The sequence below is a fragment of the Rhinatrema bivittatum genome, chromosome 1 (genome assembly GCF_901001135.1).
Source record: "Rhinatrema bivittatum chromosome 1, aRhiBiv1.1, whole genome shotgun sequence".
NCBI lineage: Eukaryota > Metazoa > Chordata > Amphibia > Gymnophiona > Rhinatrematidae > Rhinatrema > Rhinatrema bivittatum.
In genome coordinates this window covers 501,807,269-501,819,717 of record NC_042615.1, presented here as the reverse complement: position 1 = coordinate 501,819,717, position 12,449 = coordinate 501,807,269, and the positions used below count along the sequence as shown (strand labels likewise).

General features: G+C 49.4%; 1 protein-coding gene across 1 annotated transcript in view; it reads right to left on the bottom strand.

The window, feature by feature from the left end:
- HCFC1 (host cell factor C1) overlaps positions 1-12,449 on the bottom strand; it is a 465,140-nt gene that overhangs the window by 131,131 nt on the left and 321,560 nt on the right. The window contains exons 19-20 of the mRNA XM_029609928.1: positions 10,094-10,320; positions 9,321-9,804 (exon numbers count right to left, since the gene is read on the bottom strand). Coding sequence (XP_029465788.1) covers positions 9,321-9,804; positions 10,094-10,320 — 711 coding nt within the window. The remainder of the gene's footprint in view (positions 1-9,320; positions 9,805-10,093; positions 10,321-12,449) is intronic.

The window sequence follows — 12,449 nt, the reverse complement described above, 5'->3', positions numbered from 1 at the left end:
TATAATAGAGTATAATCTACCTTTGCACTGCTGTAGCAATTAAGAGGTCAACACAGTGCCATTTGCAATCTCAAGGGTTTTAAAAACCTGGGATATGAAGGAACAGTTCTTTATGAAAAGGATGAACCATGGATGTATAAGAATCCTCTTCTGGCGGGAATTTACTTTCCTCCAAATCATCCTTTACTGTCTCTCAGGACCCTGAAATTTTCCAGGGGATCCTCCAAGCCAACACTCTTCTCCTATCGACTAAAGTCAGAGGGGAAACATGAAGACCTGGGGCATAATGTGAAGTAAACTCTGACCCATTCAACGCATGGTGCAGACAACGGACAACTCAGAGAAGGAATAATCCAGTAGGGGACGATGTGGGAAGCGGCTATACTGAACAAGTTCCGTTCCACCCAAGAGATCAACAATCGGGCTTCAAATGCGACTGGGCGACTCCTCGTTCCCCCCTGTCAGTTGATGTAAGCCACTGTGGTCGCATTGTCAGAGAGGATGCATACCGACTTGTCTCGAATCATTGGAAGGAAAGCCTGTAGAGCTAACCGTACCGCTCGAGTCTCTAGACGGTTGATAGACCAACGTGCCCTCCTCCGGTGACCACCTGCCCTGCACCGAGGTCCTCTGACAAACCGCCCCCCCCCAACCATGGTGACCACCATCCACTCCGGAATAACCAAGGGGACACCGCGCCGTAGATTGTCCCGGTTGAGCCACCAGGCCAGACTGGAGCAAGCGTATCCCAGCAACGGCAATGGAATGCGAAACTGTTCTGAAACTGGGTTCCATCGGGAAAGCAACGCAGATTGCAAAGGCCTCATATGAGCGAAAGACCAAGGAACCAATTCCAGTGTCGAGGTCATGGACCCCAGCACCTGTAAATAATCCCAAACTATCGGTGGAGACTTTGCTAATAAAGTCTACACATGACCTTGAAGTTTGTGCACTCGCTCTTCCGTGAGGCAGACCATCCCCCGGTGGGTGTCGAACAAAGCTCCCAAAAATTCCAAGGACTGTGTGGGAGTCAGCCGACCTTTGGATAAGTTGACTACCCAACCAAGATTGCGTAGTAACTGCAACACCCGACGGACCGCTTCCTGACACTGTCATTCCGACTTTGCCCGAATCAGCTAATCGTCCAAATAAGGGTGGACTAGATATGCTTCCCTGTGGAGCTGCGCTGCCACAACTACCATGATTTTGGTGAAGGTTCTGGGAGCCGTGGTCAGACCGAATGGTAGTGCCTGGAACTGATAGTGACGCCCCAGAATGGAGAAATGTAGGAAGCGCTGATGGTCCGGGTTGGATGCCGATATGTAGATAGGCTTCGGTGATATCCAGAGATGCCAGCTATTCCCCCTGTTGTACCGACGCAATGACTGATCTTAGCGTTTCCAACCGAAATCGAGGGATCCGTAAGCACCTGTTGACCCTCTTGAGATCCAGAATGGGTCGGAAGGTGCCCTCTTTCTTGGGAACCACGAAATAAATGGAGTATCGACCCCTTTGCAGCTCTTCCGCCAGGACTGGAATGATGGCTCCGAGATCGAGCAACCGCTGCAGAGTGTCCTGCACCACTGCGCGCTTTGGCATTGGTGCGCAGGGGGAGACCATGAACCGCTGATGGGGCATACGTGCAAAATCTAACGTGTAACCTTGTTTTATCACAGTGAGGACCCACTGATCAGACGGTATCTTGACCCATTCCTCATAAAACATGCTTAGTCTGCCGCCCACTACAGGGACCGAGGAATGAGCCGGCAGCCCATCATTGGGAGGCCTTCCCACTCAGTGTTCCTTGACCAGATCCGGATCTACCAAACCTCCATCCCCGAAAGGATGGAGTGTAGGACTGCTGTCTATTGGCATTGTGACGAAAGGAAGAGCCCAAACCTCTGGACGTCCGAGTCCGGCGACCTCCTCGAAACCTAGACCTGGAAGAGAAGGACCCTCTTGACTTCGGCTTATCCTCCGGAAGACGATGTCCCTTGTTCTCGCCCAAGGACTGCACGAGGTCCTCCAGTTCCTTGCCAAAAAGCAGCTTACCTTTAAATGGCAAGGAGCCTAGTTGCGCTTTTGACGAAACGTCTGCAGCCCAATTCCAAAGCCACAAAAGATGCCGAGCGGAGACCGCTGACACCATGGTTCTGGCCGATGTGTGAAGCAAGTCATGAAAGGTATCCACACTGTAGGCAATGACCACCTCCAAATGACCAGCCTGTAGGGCTTCCTCCTGGGATAAGGACTCAGTCAGAAGCTGTTGGACCCACCGGAGACCTGCTCGCAACGAAAAATTACTACATATTGCCGCCCAAATCCCTAAGGCAGATACTTCAAAGATCTTTTTAAGTTGGACTTCCAGCTTATGATCCTGCAGGTCCTTCAGGGCTGTGCCCCCGGTGACCGGAATGGTGGTCTTTTTGGTGACTGCCGTCAAGGCAGAATCCACCTTTGGAACCCTCAAGAGTTCCAACGCCTCCTTAGGTAAAGGATATAGCTTATCCATGGCCTTCGCCACCTTCAGTCCCAAATCTGGAGTGTCCCACTCCTTAAAAAGTAAGTCCGTGGCTGAGAAATGAAAAGGGAAAGCGGGAGGAGGGCCCCTGAGCCCCAAAACCACCGGGTCCGTAGAGCCCAGGCACGACTCCTCCTGGGGAAGCTGAATCCCTAGTTCCCCCAGAATAGCCGGGATAAGCGGTCCTAGCTCATCCCTGCGAAAAAGACTGACTACCTTTGAGTCAGCCCCTTCTGTGTCCCATGGGCTCCCTTCAGCCCGGCTTGCTACCGCCCTACATCTCCCTCCACCCCTCTCGGGGGCTGAGGGGTCTCCTCTAATTCTTCTGGTTCCTCGGACACGGAAGAGGAGGAATCTGTGTCTACTACCTGCGCTCGCAAGGGCTTTGGGCGTGGGACCGGGAAGGGATCCGCCTCCTGTGGAGTCCGTGCCCGTTTGGAAGGACCGGGCTGTGAATCCCCCGAAATAGGTCTCTTAGCTGCTTTGCGTGCCCTAAATGCCTTATGCATGAGGAGCACGAAGTCTGAATTGAAAGAAGAATCAGACGAGGAATCATCCCCCTTTCCTGCTACCTCCGGGTCAGCCTGTGGTTTGTTTCTAAACACAGCCCTGTCCCCCTCAGGGACTCCGCGCTGCGGTGATAAACGAGGGGGTAGAACTTCCTCCCTCTGTAATGCCGGCACCGCCGAGGAGGGAGACAAAATGGCGCCCAGAGACAGGGTCGCTGACCCTAAGGCATTCAAAATGGCGCCTGTTCCTGCGCTGTCGGGGAACGGGGCAGGAATCGCCTCCGGTAGCAGCCCCAATGCGCAGACAACAGATTGCACCCGGATCAGGACCCCCCTTGGAGCCGGAGGCCCCCTCTCCGCCGGAGACACATGCGGCGCATAAACTCTCTCGGGACAGGCGTGCGCACGTCGTGCCGCAGGCCCGACACGGCATAACCCAGACTAAAAATAAACCCCACGGCCCGAAAACGCGGCAATCCGGCCCAAAAGAACCCCCCTTGCGATCAGCGTGGCTCACGGAGTGAAAACTGCGCAAAACAAAAAAAAATAATTTTTTTTTTTTTTTTTTTTTTTTTTAAAGTACCTGTCTGGCACCTCAGGTCCTGAACCTACCAGGAGGAGTGAGCCGGGCTCCCTGGTGTCACCCCCAGTAGTGGTCTGTGTTGGATGACGGGTCCTCAACCCCCAACACCCACCGCCTCTGAAACCAGGGAGGATGGTCCCCTCAGGACCTCACAACCCCCTGGGAGGTGGGAGACCTTGACCTGCAGGAACACACTGCGGTCAGTCTCTGTCCCTGCTCAATTTTCTTTTACCTTAACTTTTCTTATTTATTTATTTATTTATTTTTAAATTTGCCTAACCCTGACTAAATATACTAGGCCTACTCAGACTGTAGGTTTGGCCCGTCTTCCACCTGCTGGAGACAGAAGAATACTGCCAGACTGTAGGTGGCACCAGCCCAGTTAAGGCGGAGTTTGTTAGTAAACTTCTGTCTCCATCTGCTAGAGGAGGGGCCAAACCCCAGGAGTCTGGACTGATCCGGGTACGTACAGGGAACCAAGTTGAGGTCCCAGGAAGGGGCCAGAGGGCGCAGTGGAGGTTTAAGGCGGAGCAAACCCTTCAAAAAGGGGTTGTACTGAAATAGGTACATCCCCGACACCTTTATGGAAGGAGGCTACCGCACTGACATGTACCCTGATAGAAGAAGTTTGGGGACCTGACTGATATGTGCCAGAGATAATCCAAAAACTGCAGTGTGCAACAAATGAAGGTATTGATGGACATGGAAGTACACCATATCGCAAACCTGTTCCATTTGTAACGATAAGACTGCCTTGTGGAAGGCTTTCGTGAAGCTACTAGGACACGGGAAACAGGCTCTGAAAGGTTAAGAGGTTGAAGTATTAACCTTTCAACATCCAGGCAGTCAGGGAGAGGGCCTGGAGGTTGGGGTAACGAAGGCAACAGTTGTTCTGAGTGATCAGAAGCGGGTCCTTCCCCAGAGGAATGTGCCGGTGTACAGATAGGTCGTGGAGAATTGGAAACCAGACCTGGCGTGGCCAATGAGGGGCTATGAGAATCATTAGTTCCTTGTCCCTTTGCAACTTCACGAGAGTCTTTGAAATGAGTGGAAGTGGAGGGTACGCATAAAGGAGACTGTTGGCTCACGAGAGGGAAAAAGCGTCTCTTGGCTGAAGGTGTTGGCTGCGAGTGAGAGAGCAGAAGTTCCCTACTTTGCGGTAGTGAATTGACGCAAAGAGGTCTATGTGAGAGTAACCCCAACGTTGGAATATTGAGTCCGCTACAGTGGGGTTGAGGGACCACTCGTGTGGTTGAAAAGTGCGACTCAGCTTGTCTGCCAACACATTGTCCACTCCCGGCAAGTAGGTGGCCCTGAGGTACATCGAGTGGGAAAGGGCTTCCGCCCATATCTGTGCAGCTTCCTGACAGGAAGTAGGAGCCCGTTCCCCCTTGCTTGTTGATGTACCACAAGGCCACCTGGTTGTCTATTTGAATCAGGATGACCTGGTTGGAAAGGTGATCCTGGAAAGCCCTGAGAGCATATCTGATTGCACGAAGCTCCAGGAAATTTATTTGGTGTTTGGCTTCCTCTGGAGACCAAATGCCCTGAGTTTGCAGATTTGCAACATGTACACTCCAGGATACAGATGATCCTGGGGTGTACATCTGGTTGGACACATCTGTTAAGGTTATTTGAGGGTCTGGAGCCTGAAATGGAAGGCCTTGAAGCAGATTGGATTGGTTTACCCACCAAGCCAGCGATAAGCGGAGCTGGTTGGTGATGTGGACAATGGTGGACATTGGCTGAGAAGACTGAATCCACTGCGATTTTAGAGCCCACTGCATTACTCTCATGGCCAGGCGGGCCATGGGAGTGACATGCACCGAGGAGGCCATATGACCCAGTAAGATCAGAAAGTGACATGCAGTTGAGTATTGTTGAGACTGCGGTCGATGGGCCAGAGAAGCGAGAGAGAGCTCGATCCTGAGATAGGAAGGCTTTCGCTTTTAGAGTGTCCAAGTCGGCCCCTATGAACGATAGGGTTTGAGGGGGAACTAGCTTGGATTTTGGTTAGTTTATGAGAAACCCTAGGGAGATCAGGATATGGCACGTGAGACGTAGAGATGTCAGTGCAGCTTGCTGAGTAGGAGGCCTGATCAACCAATCGTCGAGATAGGGGTAGACGTGGGCACTTTTGACTCCTGAGAAAGGCAGCTACCACTGCGAGGAACTTGGTGAAGACTCGTGGGGCAGATGTTAGGCCGAATGGTAACACTCGATATTGGAAGTGTTTCGGGCCTACTATGAATTACAGGAATCTGCAATGTGACGGAGTGTGTAGGCATCCTGGAGGTCTAGAGAGCAGAGCCAGTCTTCCCTTTGGAGAAGGGTAAGAAGAGAACCCAAGGTCACAATCTTTAACTTTTCTCTTTGTAGGTATCTGTTTAAGGTGCGAAGGTCCAGTATTGGGCGACCACCACCTGACTTTTTTGGTATCAGGAAATATATGGAATAGAACCCCTGCCCCTGTTGGGAGAAGGGGCACTGATTTTATTGCTCGGGACTAGAGGAGGAGGGAGACCTCCTGCTCCAGAAGCGGTGAATGGTCGGATGTTCCCCACGTCAGCCGAGGTGGGGAATCCGGTGGAACTGAGAGAAAGTTGAAGTTGTAACCTTGGGTTATTACAGCGAGTACCCACTGATCTGTGGTGACTGTATGCCATGGTTTGGAGAAGTGGCACAACCGGCCTCAAATGGGAATGGTTGGAAGTGGAGGCTGGGTAGTGCTCTCTAGGAAGGAGTCAAAAGCCAGACACTGGACCTGGCTGGGGGACTGGCTTCTGTACTCGAGGTTGCTTGGATTGGCCTTTTTGGTAAGGCTTAGAAGCTCGAGCCCTGGACGCTGGGGGATAGAATCTCCTTTGCCGGTAGAATTGTCTCTTGGAGTCTCTCCTAAAAGACCTTTTGGAAGAGGAAGAGATCAGAAGGCAGTAAGGAGAGCTGGCGCAGAGTCTCTTGGTGGTCCTTGAGCTGCGCCACTGCTTCTTGAATCTTTTCTCCGAAAAGATTATCCCCAGCACAGGGCAAGTCAGCTAACCTGTCCTGTACTTCTGGTCTGAGGTCAGAAGACACTAGCCAGGTCCATCTTCTCGCACTAATTCCTGCCGCCGAAACTCTGGATGCGGTGTCGAAGATGTCATATGCCGACCGCACTTCATGTTGCCAGCATCTAGACCCTTTTGTGCTAGGGCATGAAGTGGATCCTGGAATTGCAGAGGTAAGGCTTCAGCAAATTCTTGAATCTTCGTAAACAGGGACCTATTGTACTGAGTCATGTATAATTGATAGGAAGCAATGCGAAAGATGAGCATTGACCCATGAAATACTCTCCTTCCAAACGCATCCAGAAATTTCTGTTCCTTTCCTGGGGAATGGAAGAGTGGGGTTTGGAGCGTTGTGTCCTCTTCTGGGCTGACTCCACAACTACTGAATGATGGTCTAGTTGAGCTCTCTGGAAACCAGGGGCTGGCTGAACTAGATAGGTGGCATCTGCCTTACGGTTGACAGGTGCCACAGAGCCAGGGTGCTCCCAATTTCTCTTTAAAAGGTCCAAGAGGATGTCACAAATAGGGATAGACATGATTTCCTTAGAAGCATTGAGAAATTGGAGAAGTTCTAACATCTGATGCCTAGAGTCCTCTTCAGTCTGAAGCTGGAATGGAACTGTTTCAGACATTTCTTTTACAAAGTTGATAAAGGACAAGTCCTCTGGAGGAGAACGCTTCCTTTCATCAGGAGGAGAGGGCTGTGAAGGCAGATCATCTGTATCCTGGGACAAATAATCGGTCCAGAGATTGTATGGCTCATCACCAGCTCCCATATGTTCATCAAAAGGGAGTAACTGTGTTAATCCAGAAGGTCCGGGCCTAGGCATCGATAGCCTTGAAGGTGGAATCGAAGGCATCGAGGGAGGCACTGGAGGCATCGAATAGAGATCGGTGATTCTTCTTCTTCCAATGACAAGGGTATCTGTGATGAAGGAATCGGGGCCATCAGTTCCCTCGGATGCACCGGTCGAAGGGCAGTGATTAACTTATCCATTCTTGCCAATAGCGGTGCAAGCGCCATGGGTATCGGATCGGCATCGATGAAGGTTTGAACCCCTGGAGTGCTTTACTAATGGCCTCCTGGCTTATCTGATCCAATTCCTCATGGAAACCTGGGGCATGGATACCCGGGTTCCGGAGTAGGAGGCAGCACTGGCATAGCCGGAGGGTCCACCGGTGAAGGGGAATCGCGGATCCCGGCACCTGTCCAGGTGGGGAACGCCTCAGTGACCCAGAGACAGAAAAGGATGGGGCCTTTTCTGTTCGGGACTTCTTTGTCAGTGGCTCAGACGACGTCAATGCTGAGGGATTGCCTGTATCTGTGGCCTGAGCTTTCCGAAGGCGGTGTCAATGTTTTTCTCGATGTTCTCCTCGGTCTTTCTCCTGAGGAGAAACAGAGGGGGTTGACACCCGCGGAGTCGAAGCCAGTCGGGCAGCAGCAGTTTCCTGGTACTGGAGCGAAGTAGACGGCACTGGTTCAGATGACGTCGAAGCTATCGATGGAGTCGGGGTTTTTGGCCGAATGAGAAGTCCCATCTTCTCCAGCCGAGCCTTGCGACCCTTTGGTGTCATTTGGGCACATTTGGTGCAAGTAAAGACATCATGGTTGGACCCCAAACACATAACACAGACCGTGTGAGGGTCTGTGATGGACATTGTTCGATTGCAGTCAGGGCACAGACAGAAACAAGACGCCATGGCCGCAACAAAATTTTAGCCACGGTGCGGTCGATGGCCAGTAGGCCGCGAGGGACAAACTCGACGGGAATAGACCGCAAGCAGGTAAAAAAAAAATTACCGCTCAACCGCGGAGCAAAGATATCGATAAGGGGACCCCTGTGGGGTAAAATGTTTGAAAGTTTTGATGAAGCTCTATGAGGAAAAAGTCCTGTCAGGAATCTCTGAAGAGCTCCTTAACCCGCGTGGCTACTGCTGCGCGGAAAAAAGAAGACTGAAGGGGGACCCCTGCTGACTGCAGGGTTGGTGCTATGTTGGGCATGCCCAGTAGGTGCCAGTCAAAGTTCTAGAAACTTTGACAAAAAGTGTTCCATGATTGGGCTCCATCCTGATGTCACCCATGTGAGGCCTACCCATCCTGCTTGTTCTGTAAGAATGAGGCTAACAAAACTCACCTCCTCAGCCTGGAAATCTAGTGCCTGACTCTCCCAAAGCTCATCCTGAGGTCCACTGTTTCTTCCTTCCCCAGCCTCTGACCACATTTAAAAAAAAAAAAATTATTAAATGCTAGAGCAGAAAGGCAAAGCAAGAGGACATTTAAAAAAAAGTTTTTCTGTTTTACTACTAGTGAGGAGAAAATCTCTAAGAAGAGAACAAAAGGAAAAAGGGAAACAAAAAATTAAATACAGACCTAGCAGCTCATGCCAGAAAAACTGGAAACTCCCTGGTCCAGGGTAATGCTCAACTGAGCTGTCCTCTCATTTTGGATTCATTCTTATCCAGCCTAACCAAACCTCAGCTCATAACACAGGATGCCGACCTACCATCTGTTAGAAACAGAAAATATTGGCAGGCTGAGGTAAACCCAGAAGCCTATGATGTCAGCTCTGTCCCCATCTGCAGATTGGTGGGCATAACCATTTGTCTGGCTGGATGAAGAGAAAAACAATGTCTCATCCTGATGGTGTTGTGGTACTTACCCATCACAGCTTGCTGTGCTGCTTGGAGCACGGCCTGGATAGCAAGGGCTTGGGCCTCCTCTGTGGCTGCTGCCTGTGCTGCTGCTTCAGCTGCTGCGGTGACTGCCAATTCTTCTGGCGTCAATCCTGTCACCATTAAGGTAGCTGTCTGCCCCTCTGCCATCAGCTCCTGTGGTAGGGACAGCTGCGCTACTCCTCGTTGCCCTACTGATGGGGGCTCCTGGCTCGGCTCTGCTTCCACTGCAGCTGGCTGGAGATCTGGCTCACTTTGCATGGCCTCCTCTTCCCCTTGCTCTGGTCCTGTTGGCTCAACCAGTTCTGGTGGTGGCTGCTGCTCCGGCTCCTGCTCTGCCTGGGACTCTGGCTCTCTCTGCGTGTTCTCAGAGCTAGGCGGAGCCTCCAGATGCTCTGGGCTAGAAGAACTGGCTTCCTGCTCAGCAGATGGCACTGCTTCTGAGGAGGGCTCTGTCATGGAAGATATATTCTGCAGACAAGAGAGAATGCTCAGTTTGTTACTCGCTCACTAAATGGCAGAATGAATAAAGCAGCCTCGCACTCCCAATAAACCACATTCAAGGCATAACCCAAAAACCTCTTGATGTCCCCTTAAATCTGAACAAAAAAGAGGGGCCACATAATCTTTTGCCCAACAGTAATATTCCCCGCAATATCCCCCCCATATCCACTTTTTTTTTTTTTTTTTTACTGCATCTGCCCATTCAATACATTGAGATGCTACACTAGCTCCCTATAATCCCCCACACTGTTCTCACTGGCACAGAGGGTCCCGGCAATGGTGTGGACTGCGTGACCATGGTCACTGCCCTGCTTGGGATAGATGGTTTGGATGCTGTAACAGTGGATGTAGACGACGTTGCTGCTGCTTCGGGAGAGGTGGTATCTGCAACAGTAGTGGCCTGTGTGCCAGAGTCACTAGAAGTGGTGCTCTCCGGCTGTGGTGCCTCCTGCTCTCCCTGACCATTGGCTGCAGGTGGCTGGTCTGTAGGGGGAGGGGTGGGAGACAGAAAGAAAAGGAGATAGTTATGGAGTTTATTCCCTGATCCTATGACACAAAGAGCAATAACACAGGATATGTGGGTAGTCAAATACTGTTAGAATCCCATTTGTATCTTCCTACTGTGTTGTCACAGACCCTACTCCATCTCTGGTCCACTCCCTCACCCCTGCCCATCCACTAGCATCCCTTTGTTTGTCTGTCCTATGCATGCTTGGATTATGCTACTATTTTGGCTTCTATCATGTCCAATGGATATCTGTTCCAGATGTGTTCAACAGCCTTTCAGCGAAAGGATACTTTCTCCATTGACAAGGCATCACATACAGCCACACAATATGGGTTATGTCATATGCATATGACGACACCAATTCATTCCTTCTCCTCTAGCCCAAAAACTTCTGGATTTAATTCTGAGCATGCACAGGGCTTCCCGTGCTAGCTCCCTCTATCTATTTTCATCTGCTTCGTGAACAGTCACAGCGCTCCTCACTCTTCAGCCACTTGTAACCCGCCTAGTATTTTAGATAGGCATGATGTAAATTTTTTAAATAAATAAAATCATACAGCAGACAAGAATTGCTCTTCAAAACCTAAAATCCTCGATCTCTGAGTCAACAATGGCAACGCCGACAGCAACATTGTTGAAAAAAGGAAAAAGTCCCTTTAAAGCATGCAAAAAATGCTACCATAAGATGGATCAATATAAATGCTGTATCCGCTGTCTAGACCCAGACCACGACAACACTACATAAACCCCCTGTAGGCAGAATGTCCTCTGGGCACTTATATATTGAGATCTAAAGCTCTAATATGTGCTAAAAGACTTGACAGACCATGAAAGATCAAATACCATAAGAAAGGACAAAGATCTCCATCTTGAGACTCAAAGAGAGAGGTAGGTCTCTGGAACAAATCACTGGCATGAAAGCACCTGAATTTAAAAAAAAAAAAAAAAAAATAGTGCCACACCAGAATGGTGCAGAGGATTCTATGCCAAAAGCGTCAATCTACACGTCAGCATCAGACACCAATGGTGCGGACATATTAACTTTGCTGCAGAAAACACAATGCTGGCTCCTCGGCGCAGACCATACCTGGCGATACAATATCAGTGAACAGTTGACACGGAAGAGCAAACAAGGAAAAAAATCCCGTAAATCAAAGAATCTATCAGATTCCTCTCCTTCACTTCCATTGCTGGAATCACAGGCTTTACCAACTGCACTTATGAAAGGGCCATGACTACCTTTACCACAGTACCCGGACTAACACTTATTTATCCAAAATCTTTGGATGGATTTTGTCAGGACTTATGCAGATGAACTGCCAAATAAAGAGAGAACTATTAAGAAGCCCATATTGGAGAAATTAAAGAAACAACTGGAATCAAAATTCTGACCTCCACTACCATAGGGTCAAGAAATTCCAAGAGAAAAAACAATTGAAATATCAGACAAAAGTATACCTTCTCCATCTCCATTTTAAAATTAATCCCACTCTGATCATTAAGTGTCAGGAAACTCAAATGATTTACCTGGAGGAGGACCACTAGATCTACCTTCAGAACCTTCTCCAGAACCTAATAAGCTTTTTTCAGCACCTGATGAAACATACTCATATTTTATACAAAAGATGTTGGCTGCACTGGCCTTCAATCTCCACAAGGAAGAGGACTCTTCAACTTTTATTTTTACAAGGAGTATTGCAATGCCTGCAAATTTCAAAACAATACAAAGATGTTCTCATGCACCAAGCACTTCTATAGGTCCAAATCAAGATATAGAAAACATCTTATTCAATTACTCCAGTAGCAAAGTACTGAATTAAAAAAATGCCCTGGATATAAAAAGGTTCACATGCCACATGAATCACTCATAATGGGAGTCAGCTATGAAAGTCTAAGAAGAGTAAAAATTTTACACATACTACACCCAGAAAAAACTCAGGAATTCTAGATGCCATTGGCAAGAGAGTTTATCAAGGCATTACTCTCCAATCTAGAACAGAGATCCATCAAATTCAGATGATTCAATATATATAACAATTTGTAACAACTAAAAGCCAATGCACAAACGCTACCAGAGTAAGATCTGAAGCAATTCATGGAAATA